Source organism: Ammodytes marinus (assembly GCF_949987685.1).
Source record: "Ammodytes marinus genome assembly, chromosome: 12".
NCBI lineage: Eukaryota > Metazoa > Chordata > Actinopteri > Uranoscopiformes > Ammodytidae > Ammodytes > Ammodytes marinus.
In genome coordinates this window covers 25,992,302-26,009,446 of record NC_137216.1, presented here as the reverse complement: position 1 = coordinate 26,009,446, position 17,145 = coordinate 25,992,302, and the positions used below count along the sequence as shown (strand labels likewise).

Genomic DNA, 17,145 nt, shown 5'->3' with positions numbered 1-17,145 from the left:
CTATCACTTATTAAGAGGTAAGTGGGAAAATATATGTTGTTCTAATTTCCCTGACCTTTTTTAATCGCATTGGATTTGCCTAATTGAGCATTTGATGCGTGTAGAACCGCTACAGCTATTATTATTATTACATTACATTTTCTCTGGTGACCAACTCATTAAACGTGAAGTAATTGCCGTGCCCATAGGCCACTCCTTACCTGTCACACACACACACACACACTCACACACTCCTTCACCTCCTGCGCTCCTGTCTTTTTGAGAGGCTTTCGGAGGAGAAGAAGAAGTCTCGGGCTATTTTGTTGCTGCCGATCGGGGCGTATGCTCTACTTATGTTGAAGCATCCTCAGAGAAAGCAATAATGATAGAAGATGATGATAACTTGAAATGACACAGCTGTGCTATGACAATCAGTATGAGAGCCCAACACACACACACACACAAACACACACACACAAACACACACACACACACACACACACACACACACACACGCACACACGCACACGAGCGCAGACACACGCACCATTTGTTTGTGTGTGTTTTGGCCGTCCTTAGGCCTAAGGAGATCCTATGGGATCCTGAGGGATAATAGCCTGTAATCCTGTCAGCAAATGGACTCAAATGAGGCGAGAGAAGAGGCAACCCAATTACCCGGCCCCTGATACGGGCAGCGGGATTATTTAGTATTAGCATATGTGTGAAAAGACATCAGGCTGCTTAGCTGTTTGGATCGATGTGTGCACTGAAAGGAAACACGCAGTGGGGAAAGGAGGACGGTAATAAGCAGAAGGCAGAGTGATTTAGGCCTCCGCTCTCTCTCTCTCTCTCTCTCTCTCTCTCTCTCTCTCTCTCTCGTCTACGTCTCTTCACTCACATTGAAAAACTGAATTTGGCCTGTTTGCCTTTCCATTAGCGACAGCTGGGCATGTTTGGATGGTGAATGAAAATAATGATCATTATTATATAAACAGAATAAATACATGGATGTATCTGACCAAACAGGGCTGGGTGTGAAGCTTTTATTAAAGCTGCATTATGTTTTGTAATGTTGCCAACATGTTGCATTCATCTTATGAGTTTTTATTAATAAGTAACAGGTCTATGGTTGGCATCCCTTAATAACATTATGTACATTAAACTGTAAGGTCCATATATGCAAGACAATAGCTTGTGTTGGCAGTTTTAATGTACCAGTATGTTAAATGTAAAGATTAAGCTCTATGTTATCAACCTGATGTAATATACAACAGACTTTGTAGCTCCATTAATTACTTCACTAAACAAATACAGGTCTCAATTACTATAAATTCATTTTGTCAAATAAGTAATAGATGCATTGAAAAACTAACCTGATTTGCGGCACCAGTAAATAAAATAAAAAAACCGTCTTGTTTTAACGAACTGGTGTTATATGTCATGATAAAAATGAAAAACATGTAGAAATATGGCTAATGGTGTTTGGTGACGATTGTTGACTTCTCAGCTGCACAAAGAGAGAGCATAGATCAGAACCTAAAAAACAGTAGTAGTTTCCTAGAGTCCTGTGCTGAAAGAAACCTTAACAATGTGTTATTGTGTGTCCCCAATGACGGTAACCCAGAGGCATAAATAAGTGACCTCCCATCTAATGATGTATTCAGAAACAGCAAGCAGCAATAATATTGCTTCTCTCAATGTATTCATGCAAGTTTCTTTGGTCCGTGTTAGTTATCCACAAATAGCCAATGGGCATGTGGTTTCCCTCCCAATATCAGTGTGAATATTTACCGAGGCACAAACAATGACTGACATTCCCACATTTTGGTTTTTCTCCTTCCACTTTACAATGATAGAACTTTTTCTCGAATTTTGAGATTTAAGGATGCATCACTTGAGTGCTTGCCTGCAGCCAATCTTCTTCTGTCTTTCTCATGCCTTTACATTCATTCATGCTCCCTGTGTGTGTGTGTTAGTTCATGACCTCAAATTTCTGGACTACCTCAATTCTGAGACATTTACCACTGCACTTTGTTCCAGATGATGCACACACAAACACACAGAATTGAATGCAGCTTTAACCCATTGATGCCTGATGCTGCACGACAGACATGAGATACATGTTGCGTCACGCAGCATCAGACATCAATGTTTTAAGAAGTTGACTGTTTTTTTTTGTTTTTTTTGGAAAAAATCAATCAAATTGACATTAATTTGAAAGCATTGCGACCTGTCCATTGTGTGAACCTACTGTACCTCTCTCACCCAATGTGTGTCTGTATTGCTTCTGCCCACTCTGCCCTACTCATTTCGTAATCATAATCTTGTCACCATGGTTTAAGGCTCGGCTTTGCTATCATATCCCCAACCAAATTTTTTAATTTTTCAAGTTTGTTGAATTTTTTTTCACAAACATACCCCAAAAACGTGTATCATATGATAAAATATTTGTTTCTTAACCAAACCCTATGCCTAGCTTCGGCCCAGACTTAATCGTGTGCCTCTGTGTGTGTATGCGGCTGCACTGGTGCATTCTCCTGTTTTTTTTATTCATTTGCAGTCTATACATGCACCTCAGGAAGCTGTGGGAGTTAGATTGTAATATTATGATTGGCGTCCTAATCAGCGGGGCTGGTCTGCATGTTCAAGGCTGAAGTGGAGACTAAAAGGCAACGGTACTTGATAGTTAGCTTTGTCAAGTGTTAATTCTGGTTGAAGGCTTGTGTGTGTGTGTGTGGGTGTGTGTGCATATGCGTGCACGAGTGTCGAAGTATTACTAGTGTGATGTCAGAACCCTACCAGGTGGAGATGAAGGCTAATTGAACCGGGCAGCTCTCCGCGCCACAATGCCTTTTAATTCTCATCTGGACCCTCCCATGCGTGGAGACTGCCAGTCGGGCCCCGACTTGATTTGAGCCTAAAAACTTATTTGCATATTCATTTGTTCCTTTTAGCGAAAAGGTTTGTTAACATGCAAAGTCCGAGACCCAGAGTGACACCATGTCTACTGCTGGTTTTATAAGATTGATGAAGCACTTGACTCGCCACAGAAGGACTGTTTTTTTCCTCCTGTGAGTGATTGAGCACTTTAAAGAAACAAAATGCAATATCTGCCCATTAGAATGCTACTGCCAGGGGTCTACAATTAGATCACTGTGAGATTCATTAGGCAGTTTCGCTTTTATTTTTGGCTTGGTTTTCACATTAACCAACATATATACTGAAAATTATTTGAAGGTCTCTTTTTAAACCTCATTTCAACAACGTTTTAGCAAGTATTTCAAAGTAACAAATTCAAATTGATGTTGAAATATAGTAGATGGAACGATTTTAAATTATCATTGTTTAAAACCTAGACATCTAAGCCTTCTCTTCACACAGATTATTATTTTAGATACACATATTTTTGACAGCTCAAGGAATGGTTCACAATTTAGTTCTAAAGATGAGTCTGTTTATCAGCAGTTTCATACTATCCAGCTTGTCACAGCAACTCTTCCTGTTTTTATTATTAGCTGAAAAGTTGAACTTGCCAGAGGTCACACCTTTTTGTCCACTGGAGCTTGGACCCTCTTTCATCAGCTAGAAAATATAATATAATAATCCCAAGAGCAGACAGAGAGAGGAGAAACATACATGTCAGATGGACCTCCTGAACATGACATCATAGAAAAAAGGTATAACATAGGGAGAGGGTGTTTCTCCGGCCTTCAGATTAGAAAGTGGGCCAGTTTACCTTGTGGCCTCCATAACAATACTGTTTCTTCCTTTTTTGACAAGAAGGGGAGCAGTCACACACGGCTATCTCTTACCAAAATACCAACGCTCTACAAGCCTCCAATAAGCCCCTGATAAGCTTGTGTAGTTAACTTGCTCATCTAGATTACAGTTCCTGAGATCAATTAGAGTGGCAAGGATTCAGGCAAACTAGGGTTAAAAAAAACAGGTAAAAACAGGCTAATAATTTAATATTCAAACAATATATTTTTTAATCCTAAAATCCTTAAAAAGGAATTTGCCATGGTCTGATGGTGAGCACAATAAACACACAAATAACAGAAAGAGAAAAAAACTGAGAACATTATTGAAATCAAGTCAAATTGATCTAAATCATTTCTCCCTATTTTCCCCCTCCTCTTGTGTATCTCTGTGCAGCTGATAAGAGCAGCAGCAGCAGCGCGGTGGTGAAGCAGGGCCCTCTGGAGCAGCGCGAGGGGCCCCGCGGCCGCTGGAGCACCTGCCACGTGGAGCTGACGCCCTGCGAGCTGCGGCTCTACACCCTGGACAGCAGCGCCAACCGCCAGCTGCTCACGGCCTACTCCCTGTCCCACTGCCAGAGCGTGGTGTCCCCGGCCCCCTGCGGCTGCAGCCAGGCGGGGGGACAGATCACCCAGCCCGCCGACCCACGCACGCTCCAGGCTCTGTTCTTCAACAGCACGCGCCTGCAGCTGAGAGCCTCCAACCAGTGGGAGGCCGTGGAGTGGAGGCGGCTGCTGTGGGAGAAGGTGCAGGCGGCCCGACCCGCCATCAGGCAGCGGAAGAAAACCGCCGTGGAAAACCAACAGCTGGTGGTCAAGTTCCCCACAGTGCCCATGTCACCGTGTTCGTCCTCGCCCTCTCCCTCGGCGCTGGACACCAGACCTGATGGAGACAGCGACACCTCGGCGGAGGCCTCCCTCTCTTTGCTTCAGCCTCATGCTGTGGTCCTCCTGAGCAGACCCACCACCCTGCCGCTCTTCACCCAGCGCTGCCAGGACGTCCTCAGAGCCGGCCTGCTCCACCAGCTGATGGACCACAACAACTGGCGCGCCTTCACCTTCGTCCTGACCCGGTCTGCTCTGCGGGCCTTCCCCACAGAGGGACGCGGCTCCGTGTCCAAACCCGTCCTCAATCACCCGCTGGCCTCTTGCGTGGCCGTGCAGCACGACCGTGACTTAGACAAAGGAGAGCCGTGGACAGATAGAGACAGAGGGGGCTGCTTCCAGGTCGTCTTCCCCAAAGAGGTGCTCCGACTGCGGGCGGAAGATCAGCTCAAGGCCCAGGAGTGGGTGGAGGCCCTGCGGGAGGCCGTCGCGGCGCAAAGGCCCACCGCGCAAGACGAAGCAAAGGGACACGGAGCTCCAGGCCTCCAGGGGGTGCTGCTGAGATCCAAACCGTCCAGGGACAGGAGGCAGCGGGAGGCCCAGAGAGCAAAGCGCCAGTCGGTCACCACCAGCTTCCTCAGTATCCTCAGCTGTTTGGCTGTGGAGAAGGGGCTCACCACGCAGAGCTTCAGGTGTGCAGGTAAATGAACTACACGCACAGACAGACAGACAGACAGACAGACAGACAGACAGACAGACAGACACACACACACACACACACACACACACACACACACACACACACAGGCACACACATGCAGGCGCACACACACACGCACAGGCACACACATGCAGGCGCACACACACACACACACACACACACACACACACACACACACACACACACACACAGTCAAATACACACACACACACACACGAACATGCAGACACACTAAAATGCACACACACACATGCAGGCGCGCACACACACACACACACACACACACACACACACACACACACACACACACACACACACACACACACACTTATAGATGTTTCCTTTTAGCCTAATTAGATGTTGTTCACTTTGTTGTTCTGATACGTGGTAATGTGTGTTTGGGCAGAGACATGAAAGTGAAACTGAAGGAGGCGTGGCCAACGGTACAGGGAAAAAAAAGTGCTTCTTTAAAATACATGGTGTGGTATTATTATAGTTTTGGTCATGTTAAAAACAGATATATTTGAAATATTGTGTCTCTTTTAGATGCATCAACCTATTTCTGTTAGTCAGCAGGTTTTGTGTGCTTTTCCAATATTTAGTCTTAACCCTTTTCCCTTGTTCGTGTGCTGCACCATTACAGTCTCTCTCTCTCCCTCCTCCTATTATAATTCATCCTGCCACTGGCCCACGGCTTGGACAGTCCCATAAATGGCAGGCGGTGCTGGGTGTGAAACGTGGGCTTCCTCTCTCACTCTCTTAAAAAGAGAGAGAGAGAGAGATAGAGCGAGAGAGAGAGAGAGTGCTTTGAATAATCACCGCTCACCTCCCCTTTTTTTTTATTTGTAACAACTGGCTTATTAATGCAGAGGCTGTTTGAAAGGCCAGCTGAAACAGGGGAACAGTGGACAGAGGCCGTCAGGGGGCAACTGATGATAATTGGTAGGCTTAGAGCACCGGAGGAGGAGAGGGGAAAAATGGATGAATGGATGAATGAATGAATGAATGAGAGGGAGTGAAAGCGGTCCCGGGGATGCTACAGTGGTCAGGCTTGATCGTGTGTTGTTTGATTGAAGGGGTTTCTGGGTTGGAGCCGCATGGGAGGGACAGCTGGATACATGCATTTTCTATACGGAAGCACTGCAGAACACACCTCTGCTCACTCGGGCCGTTTATTTCCCTCCTTTTCCTCCCCCCTTTTTTCCCTTTTTCCCCCATTCAGAAGCTCATTCACACTCATAGCCCCCCCCCCCACCCCTTTTTGTCCGCCTCTCGTTTATTTGACTGTATCCCTTCTTAGTCTCCTGCTGTGTTACTTAGCAGGTCCTGTAGAAAGACCTTTTTAAATGGCATCAAAATCCACAAGCTATAGTTCTTTCTTAGGGTTATAGTGTTGATTTTTATGGCTATTTTCAGGTAATAAATTGGTCTTAGCATTTTACTCTCAGCAGCAGATGCAATGTAAGAATCTCACATTTACAGGTAGAGTCAGCGATTTTGGAGAACGCTTGTTGTTAAAATCACCTTAAGTCAAAATCAGTGAATATCTCCTCACGATCCGAGCTACATGTCCGTATGCTCTGCAAAAACACCTGTTGTTAATAAACAGCCAAGGCTCTGTAAACTACAGTAGTATGTGAATAAAGGGTATGTAAACAAAAGGGGGGCCCACCGCAGCGAGCAACATGCTTGTTTACAGAGCCTAGGCTGTGTATTAACACAATCATTTTTTTTCAGCGCACACACACTACGTACAGGTAGCGGATCGTGAGGAGATATTCACTGATCTTGACAAGAAGGGATTTTGACAACAAGCGTTCTCCAAAATTACTGCCTCCATCTTTAATAGTAGACAACCTACTTCCCTCTGTTTGCCTATCCACTAACCTCTCTTTTGCTAGTATGATATTCCCTTTTCACTTCAGATGTGTGACCTTTTATTTGTTTTAATCACAAAGTTTGTCATGGGTTTGCAGCAGTTTAAGTCTGGAGAAACAGAATACTATTTGACCTACAGACCTCGCTGTCCACAGAAAACACTCATATTGGCCCCTCATGAGCCTAATTCATCAAACACATCCAATCTTCTGTTGTTAACCTTAATGCATTTGGGATTATTCATATATGAAGCTACTGATCCAAACAACATCTCTTGATGGAAGCGGCCACGGTGCCCTAATGGTCAGTATGCTACTTTAGTATCCACTGCTTTGTCTTTGAACTTGATTCAAGTCTGGCCTTTTGCATATGCATGCTACGTCCACCTATACATATCGAGTGATTGGTTATTTAACATCAAAAACGTGAAATGTATTCAATTCATTAAAACATTGGAAATGCTGCGTTTTTTATTCCTTTTGAAGGAAACCTGTTATACTGTTTGTTTGAAGACCATGTATCCCCTTCAACCCTTGTCACACACACACATACTATACTTGTGAGGACACTCATTGACATAATGCATTATGCATTCCCTAGCCCCACCCCTAACCCCTTACCTTCATAATTAAATGCCCAACCCCAACCCTCACACTATTCCTAACCTAAACCTAATTCTAACCTGAACCTTTAAACCAAGTCTGTAACCTTTAACAGCCCTTTAAAGGCCAAAATGTCCTCACTCCTAAGGTCTAAAACCCAAATTGGTTCCCACAAAAATAGTTGTACATATGCACACACACACACACGCACGCACGCACATACGCACACACACACACACACACACACACACACACACACACACACACATACACACACACACACACACACACACACACACACACACACACACACTGTGACCCCTGTCGTTGCACTGGAGCACATTCTCAGGCCCCCAACAGGCAATGTGAAGCTGTTGGACAGGGGGGCTTCTGGGTGAAGTGGGAATCAGTAGATATGAGAATTGAGGAGGTAGTAGGTGGGCTCACATCAAAAGATACAGACAGTCTCTCTCTCTCCATCCCTTCTCTCTCTCTCTAACACACACACACACACACACACACACACACACACACACACACACACACACACACACACACACACACACACACACACACACACACACTTTCTTATACTACCCTCCATTCCATTTGTGCACATTTTCATTTGAGTGTTTTGTGGGTGTGAATGAGACACACATCAAAGCTCATGCTTCTCTTGTCTTTTCATTTTTAATTCACTCACATAACACACAAACACACACACACACAGGCACACACACACACAGGCACACACACACACATGCACACACCCCGGTGTCCTCTCTGAGGTGCGGTGGTTTTAAAAACTAGCGGCGGGCGGGCAGATGAAAGGATGAACCCCTTTTTTTTTGCCCTGATGTCATCTCTCTCTCTCTCTCTCTCTGTATCTCTGTGTCTCTCTCCCTCTCTCTCTCTCTAGCTCTCTGTATCTCTGTGTCTCTCTCCCTCTCTCTCTCTCTATCTCTCTGTCTCTCTACCTTCTCTCGCCGCGCCGTACGCTCACCCCGGGCAGGTCAACGTGACCCTCTCTCACTACAGAGAGCCGCAGTACAATCGGTAGACCTTTTGAGCTACGTTTTTGAATTCCCATTCATCTTTTTCCCTCTGTCCCTCTCTCTCTGTTCGGCCCATAATAGATCAGAGACAAGTAGAGAAAGCAGTAGTTACTCTATGCTGATAATGGAGGATGTAGTGGGCGCTAGAAAGTATTTAATAGCTACTTCTTGAATGAGCCAAAGTAGCATTCATGAATTAAGGTGCTGGTAGTGTAACATGGAAAAGTAGTGGTGGTTGTAAACTCAAATTTGAAATATGTGTATACTCACTGTAAATTGAAGATTTTTGAATGTGTATGGATTTTTACTCATTAGACATTCACCAAACTGAAAGTCAGAAATAGCAGAAGTTGGATGGTGTTGCCTGGGCTAGGCCTGGTTTTTAGGTGCTTCACATCGATGAAATTGTGTGGCCATGTTATTGACCTGATGAAAACTGCCACTGACAAACGTCCCAATGTCCCAAGAGGTTATACAGCTCTTTTGAAAGACATTCCTCTGGGTCAAGAAAGAAAATCTGAGAAACTGTATACACTTGCTAAATGACTTTGATGTAAATACTTCTATACTTGGCATTTACCATACACTTACTTACATTAAATGGCCACTTGCTTAAACTTTAACTTTATGTGAGAACACCTACTTAAGTATATATACGTTTTAGATATACTTACTTAAACAAATACTTTGTAAACTTAGCTCAATGTAAATATGTACTTTATATACTTTAAATAAATGTGTTCGATATACAGTAAATGTGTGTATACTTAGTCTACTATTGTATACTATATTTACTAACTCAGTGTTTCCCCTAGAATTTTTTTTAGGCCCGGTGGTAAGAGCTGATAAAGAGTATGCGTGCCGCGTGCGTACCAAATTTCTAGAAGAAATTGACCAAAACGAACCCCATTTGGGATGAGCCTCTTTTGACAGCCTGTTAAAAATGAGGGCGGGTTATGCTTTCACATTCAGTACGTTTGTACATGTGGTGTTTCTCACAGGATTTTTAGATTCTGCTGGGTGAGAATGGACATTCTAGGGGGGTCTGGGGGCATGCCCCTGCAGAAGAAACCTTATCCTTTTTAAAGTTAAATGCATCAATCTGGTGCACTTTGAGAGGCGAAATCTGATTAATTCTGTGCTCTGTAAACAACATATGCCCTGCCTATAACTATTTTCTGTAATAATTTGGAGACACAAGCCACGTAAACTATTTAAGAAAAACACATGGATTTCAATAAAAAAACAATAAACACTAAGATCTAATATAGACAGGTCCTGTTTAGACTCATTTCTGGAATAATCTGAATCACCTCACCTTGAAGCTAGCCTATTGAAAAATGTTCTTTATTTTTTTTTAGTGCAAATAGCCTTGTTGAAAATAAATGAATTAACATAGGCTACACATCATGATTAGCCTATCAACATGTGTGCTACATAAGGCAAATTCCCTATTCCGACCATTATATTTCATCTAGCCTATTTCTCAATTTAAAACATACAAATAAAGTAGCATTGAAAATACAAAAACATAAAGCTTGTAGGCCTACAATAGCCTGCTGTTTTCAAGATAACTTGACAGTTAAAACAATAAATAAATTAATATGTCCCTTGAAAATAAATGAATGCTTTTCTGAGAAGAATGTCAAAGGCAGTAGCAGTGCCAGTGTGGCACTTCTGTAAACTTACTGAAACGAGTGCATGCCGTTTTTTTCAGCGCTGTCTCAGCTGTTGATACAGATTGGTTGTGTTGCCACGGCGACGTAGCGATTTTAACTTTCTAAACTTTGCGCAGCACTTTTTCCTGTTCAACGTCCCTGTTACTGAGTCCTTAGTATCTCCATAGAGCAGGCGCTGGTTTTATTTTCGCCACTAGATCAACGTTTGCTTGCTAGTCATGCTCCTGCTCATTGGCTTCCGTGTTTTAACAAGTGCGCACCCGCACCGAATACACACGCGCATCGCGCCGCGCGCAGACACACACACACGCAGACACATAGATCAGCTGATGGGATGATCAAACGAGAGGTTGTAAAGACAGGCGCACACGAGGGGTAGACCGACAGTGCCGCGCAGACACTCGCATATTATTATTACGGAATCAATGAAAATTTGATAATTTTTTTTTTTTTTTATTATTATTATTTTTTAAAGTTAGGCTGCTGTTGGCCTGGCGGGGGTCCCGTTGGCCTGGCGGCCCCGCCAGGCCTGTACAATGGTAGGGGAAACACTGTAACTCTTAAATGACCCTTGAATAAAAAATAACATACCATTTTAGATATCTGTAAGAAAGAAAGAAAATGCATAGTGTACTATTATTCATTCTTTATTTATACAACATCCCCATCTGTCCCTGTTGGTTCAGTTCTACTGAAATGACCTCTCCAGTTCCTGCAGAGCTCTCTCTCTCTCTCTCTCTCTCTCTCTCTCTCTCTCTCTCTCTCTCTCTCTCGCTCTCTCTCTCTCTTTGCTTTGAGCTTGTTTTGCTGCTTGCTTGTTGAGGTTTTGGATCAGGTCAGCATCAGATTTATATGCCTGGTGTCGGTTTCCCTCTGCCATAGCCCCACATGCGTTATAGGTCAAGGTTAACCCTAACCATTCTGCTGATTTACCCTCCTATAATGTACTCAGAAGTACTGTTTTTACTTGTGTGTGTGTGGGTTTTTTTCTCTCCTCTCGTCCTTATGATATAGAATTTGAGGTTAAAGTGAAAGGTTGCGTAGTTTTGGCGAATGTTTTTTGGGGCTACATATACGTCTGCCTCTTTTGTTCCTCCGTTCCAGCAGCAGCTGACCAGATGGAGGCCACAGTTGGCCCAAACCCTGGCCTTAGTGGTCAGCAGTTTCCTCGAAGTGACACAGTGTTTCTCTGCCTGTTGACCGTCCCCCCTCTTGCCCGGCTGGCCTCAGACCAGTGCACTGTGGTTTGTGTTGAAAGAGCATCCACCCAAACAGCAGCCATGAGCTCACTGCTCAAATTAGCCTCAATCTGAGTTACACACACATGTCTTTAATCATGGCTCCTTCAGAAAAAGATAAGACTTTGGTTTTGTGTCTTTTTTCGTATCCACAAGCAAAGGAAAAAAACAATATTTATTGTTTAAACATTTAAAACTGGTGAAAATGGATCATTTAAACGATAAATGCCATGTTCTGCACAAGCAAGGTCTTTTAGGGATACAGTAGAAATGGCAAAGCATTGCTATCGAGAATATGATCAGAGCAGTCCCTAAATAGCGTGTCATGGAAGGTCCCTAATCCACTGTCAAAACGAGCAGGACATTTTACAATTGAAAAATATACTCTATCTAGAAATGTAATTTACAAGCTGATGTGTGTGACATTGTTTTCCGTTTAAATTACCTCAAAATATGTCTATACTAAAGGTATTTCTGTCGTACAATTTTCAAATTGGGATCTGCACTGTTCTAACCGATGTATGGACGTCCAAAAGAAAATAAACCCACAGTTGTAATAAACCAGAAATATCATTATGGTTTTGGACTTCAAGGCAGGGCCAGCTTATTTATATAGGACAATTTCAGACGCAAGGCTATTCAAAGTGCTTTAAAGGGGCATAAAGAGTAGACATTAAAAAATTGCATTTAAGAGAGTAAAAACAAAGAAAATACATACTAGTCGTACAAATCAAGCAAACACATTTTTAAGACATTTGTCATTTAGCCAGACCAAACACATATTGCACATATTCTATATATGGCTGACTGGCTGGTGCTCTTTCTTCTGGTCGGATGAAACAGATTTCCAGCTCTCAGCACTGATTAGACCATTGTCTGTTTTTCAGACGTTTTTGATTCTTGTCTGTGGTAGAATAGACAAGTAGCTGGACTAAACTTCTCCTTTATCCTCTGCCTTCATCTGTCTCTTTTGTTTTCTTTTATTTTTCTTCTCTTTCATGCAATTCCATCTTCCCTCTCATCTCTCCATCGCCCTTTAACTCTTTCTGTATTCTTTCTTTCTATTTCCTATTTATTTTCCAGCCCCTTCAGTGGATTCTTGTGTTGAAGCACGACTCACTAAAACAGGCCGACACACGTCTCTCTCTCTCTACCTCTGTTGTTCCCTTCTTTTCTTTTTTCTTCCTCTGTAGCTTTCTGTGCCTTACGATAACAATCTTCCATTTCTTTTCTTCTTGGTTTTGCTGTTTTTTTCTGCGAGGCCCCATGTCCGTTCCTAGATGGTGTGGATAAGGGGACACCTGTCGCAGTGCTGTGGCGCTCAGCTGATTGTGTGTGTGTGTGTGTGTGTTGCGAATCGCGTTCATAGAGCAGGCCCGGGTGTTTGGGTGAAGAATGGACTTAAAAGAGTGTAGGAGACAAAGCATACAGTGGGGGAAGATATCAGGCTGAATAGAGCGGAGGATCTGTTGGTTTTTTTAGGACCATGAAACAACTTTGTGATTGAAGTCCGCTGCGTTATTATGACTATTGGAAGAATCAAGACTCTTTGTGAAGTTGCAGCAGGTATATTTATCGGCTAGCAGCACAGATATTTGTATTAGATGATGTACTAAACAAGAAGATGCAAGGGAATTTTAGATGAAAGTCAAATATTGGTCCCAGTTATTGACATACTAAAGGACGTACATAAAACGGGTTAAAGGTGCTATGAGTAACTTTAAATATTTATGAAACCGTCTAATTTTTCCTCTGATGATCATGAATTACATGTAAAAGCAAAAGAAACCATCAGTGAATGCTATTTTATATAGTTTTTCTTCATGCCTTTGTCATGGGAACGCAACTACAGCTGGTATAGTAAAAACCCTACAGCTTTTGTCCAAAGGGGGTGCAAGAATTGTGGGGCGACTGTGGCTCAGTTGGTAGAGCGGGTCGGCCGATGATCAAAGGGTTGGAGGTTCGATTCCTGCCCTGCCACCTGTGTCATAGTTGTTGTGTCCTTGGGCAAGACACTTCACCCACCTTGCCTCGTGTGAATGTCGATAGTTAGCCTGCTATCGATGTATGAATGTGTGTGTGAATGGTAACGTGGGAAAGGAAAACAGGTCTCCCTTGCAAAAGAGTCTTCGGTCTCAATGGGATTTACCTGTATAAATAAAGGTTGAAAAAAAAAAAAAAAAAAAAAGAATGAACACCTAATGTCATTGCTGCATTTCCAGTAAGTGGATCAATCAGATTGAAAGTGGTCTCTGTAGTCCAACATACCATCATTTATGCATCCCTCAAGGTCATTTTACCAAAGAAATACCACATGCAAATGCAATAAACAATCAAAACTGTCTCTATATAACTCTCTAATCATTGATAATAACTGTTATGTGTGTGTGGTTAAAATGGGTCACGCTTGCTTATTATCTAGAGGCTTTCTTCGGCTGGATTACGCTGGTATTTAGTGAGGGGCAATAAAACGACACATATTAACTCCCAACTTCTTTGCTCTACAACCTTTGCTTCTCTCCTGATCTCCAGCAGACTGTTGACACCAAAAAGCCAAACTTGTGCAACCCCTAATTATCCATTCTAGACTCATTAACAGACACACACACACACACAGCGCTTTTTATGGATCTTTTTTTATTGCAGCCATCATCTGATGACATGTTGAGTGTCCAATAAGTCAGTGATAATGTGCACTAGTGTCTCACGTTAAGGGAGAAGATTGCTGCTTTGAATCCAACTTTTGACACGTTCATAGTGATTGAACTGGTTTCCTCATGATAACAGAGGTCATATCTTATCGTATACACAGTATGTGATTATAATGAGATTTTAGCGCACACACACACACACACACACACACACACAGATCATCATACTTAACCTGATGATCATTTTCTCCTCAGGTTGTCAGCGTCCTGTTGGTCTTTCCAAAGGCAAAGCGAAGGTCTGTTACTATAGCGGCTGGTACTACTGCACCAGCTGCCACCAGGACAACTCCTTCCTCATCCCAGCACGGCTGCTGCACAACTGGGACACCAGCAAGCACAAGGTGGACAAACACACACACACACACATACACACACACACACATACACACACACTATATGAAACTACTCATATGAAAATACCCATCATCTCAACATACCTATTGTACTAGCTTTGAAAGTCCTGATTTCATGTGGTCGTTAGGTTTTCCACCCTTCAACAAATTCTAGGCAATCTGCAAATGTTTATGAAGTCTTACTTATATACAAATCAAAGTCCTAGGATGAAGGCTTGATAGTTTTAAGTTCTTGAGAGATTGATCTAGAGAGATTTAGTCCCTGCAAGAAAAAGGTCTGCCCCGAATGGAGCAGATCCGGAAAGACAGCCAATGTAGAGGACCCCAGCTAAAACATTTTTGTTTTAACTGGTTCCAAGCATACATTCATAGTGATACATTTGGTGTATTTATACTTTTCACTTTAAAATTTTTGCTATGAAAGATTAAATGTGAAAGCTTTTCAGTGTTGTAAAATCCTATATTTTATTAGCAAACCCAGTAGTAGCAGTGTTTTACAATCTGATAAACCTTAAAAAAAACACAGACCTGCTACTGTTGATCAAACTAAACATATTGGATCACAGTTGAGAACACACCACATCCCCAACAACCCAGGACATGTTTACTTCATGGTGTACTGTGCAAAATTGCATCAGATGAAACAGTAGGACATTTTTGGGAAATTTTTCACTTTACTTGCTTTCTTGCCCAGAGCTAGATGAGAATATAAATGCCACTCTTGGGTATGTCCCCTGAATATGAAGCTACAGGCACAGGACATTTAGCTTAGAATAAAGACCGGGCATGGGAGAGAGAAAAAAATATATCGTGTTACATGTTGTTTTTATTTATCCACTGCAATCATGTAGCCATTATGTCGCTGTTGTCCTTGTTGTACTGATTCAGACTTAAAGATGCACTATGCAGTTTGGGAGGAGGGATATTCTCTGCATGTAATTCTTAGTATTGAATAATTCTATCATCAAGAATCAAAACTAAATTATTTTGAGACACCTGGAACCAAACGTAAGCCTAGAATACGTTTGTAAACCAAACAGTGGGCCCTGCTGCTGCAAACAACAACAGTGAACCAATAACTTTTCATAGCTTTCTACCTTCAAACAGTGTTCCACGGATCCAATTCTCCTGTGAGGAACATTTGTTTATTCAGTTATGAGAATATACCTGAGACTATTTTCACTTCTCTCACACACCCAAAGTTACACAGTGCACCTTTAAAACTCTTCTGTTGTCCCCTTGTTAGGTGTCTAAACAGGCCAAAGAGTTCCTGGAGTTTGTGTATGAGGAGCCCTTACTGGACGTACAGCAGCTCAACCCGTGTCTGTACGAGCACGTTGAGCCGCTCAGCACCGTGCTACGTCTACGCCAGCAGCTACAGTCGCTAAGGGCCTACCTGTTCAGCTGCCGGGCAACCATCGCCGAAGACCTCAGACGAAGGTAGGTTGGGCTCGGAAGTGACTGTCTGTCTGTCATGGGGGAAAGTGTACCCTGCGTTCCAATCCCCTATACTTTCTGCTGTTTAGTATGGTAGAGAAAAAAAAGATTTAGGATGTTCCAATTCTTGTGGCCAGATTTTAGTATGGTTAGAAATACCCGGATGTCTACTACATCTTTTCCGAGATTTTTAGTGTTGAAATCAGCATGCTATTTGGGGAAATTCTGTCCCACAATCCAGTGCGCGCCGGAAGTGACGTCGCATCGACGGAGCCTCCGTATGAAAACAAACGGGGATTGCGATGGATATAAAAGCAAGAGGCAAGATCAAGGCGCAGTGTTATGATGAAATAAATAAGTAAGTGTGTCCCAATTGTATGCCTACTGCATGCTAACTAGATTATTTTTATGGTCAGATGTAGTATGTAGAATAGACAAAAGAAAGATGTCTAAAAGAGTTTAGTCCTCTACTCCTGCAGATTTAAAGACTCACTTGAAATTACACAAATAAACACAGCAAAACTATCTGCATGGGGGGAGGGTCCTCTTAAAGGAGATTTTCAACTATTTTCAAAGGTATTTTTCTGTGCACAGGAGACATCAGTCACACTGACTGATGCACTAAATATTTGTTATAGAGTCCTCGATTACACATTACACAGACTGGTAACATCCCCTCGTATGATCCATGCGTGTGTGTTTACATGTGTGTGTGCGTTTGAGTGCATGCATGTACGCTGCCATAACTTTTATCTGCATGAATTCCGGTGTGTGTATATATCCTGCATATACATAAAATGGGTTCCTGCTGTGTGTGTGTGTGTGTGTGTGTGTGTGTGTGTGTGTGTGTGTGTGTGCGCGCGTGTGTGTGTGTGCGTGTGTGTGTGTGCGTGTGTGTGTGTGTGTGTG

General features: G+C 42.8%; 1 protein-coding gene across 1 annotated transcript in view; it reads left to right on the top strand.

Moving 5' to 3' along the window:
• plekhm3 (pleckstrin homology domain containing, family M, member 3) overlaps positions 1 to 17,145 on the top strand; it is a gene marked incomplete at both ends in the record, with an annotated part of 31,709 nt that overhangs the window by 1,436 nt on the left and 13,128 nt on the right. Inside the window, 3 exons of the mRNA XM_080037478.1 lie at positions 4,135 to 5,262; positions 14,642 to 14,787; positions 16,046 to 16,239. Coding sequence (XP_079893604.1) covers positions 4,135 to 5,262; positions 14,642 to 14,787; positions 16,046 to 16,239 — 1,468 coding nt within the window. The remainder of the gene's footprint in view (positions 1 to 4,134; positions 5,263 to 14,641; positions 14,788 to 16,045; positions 16,240 to 17,145) is intronic.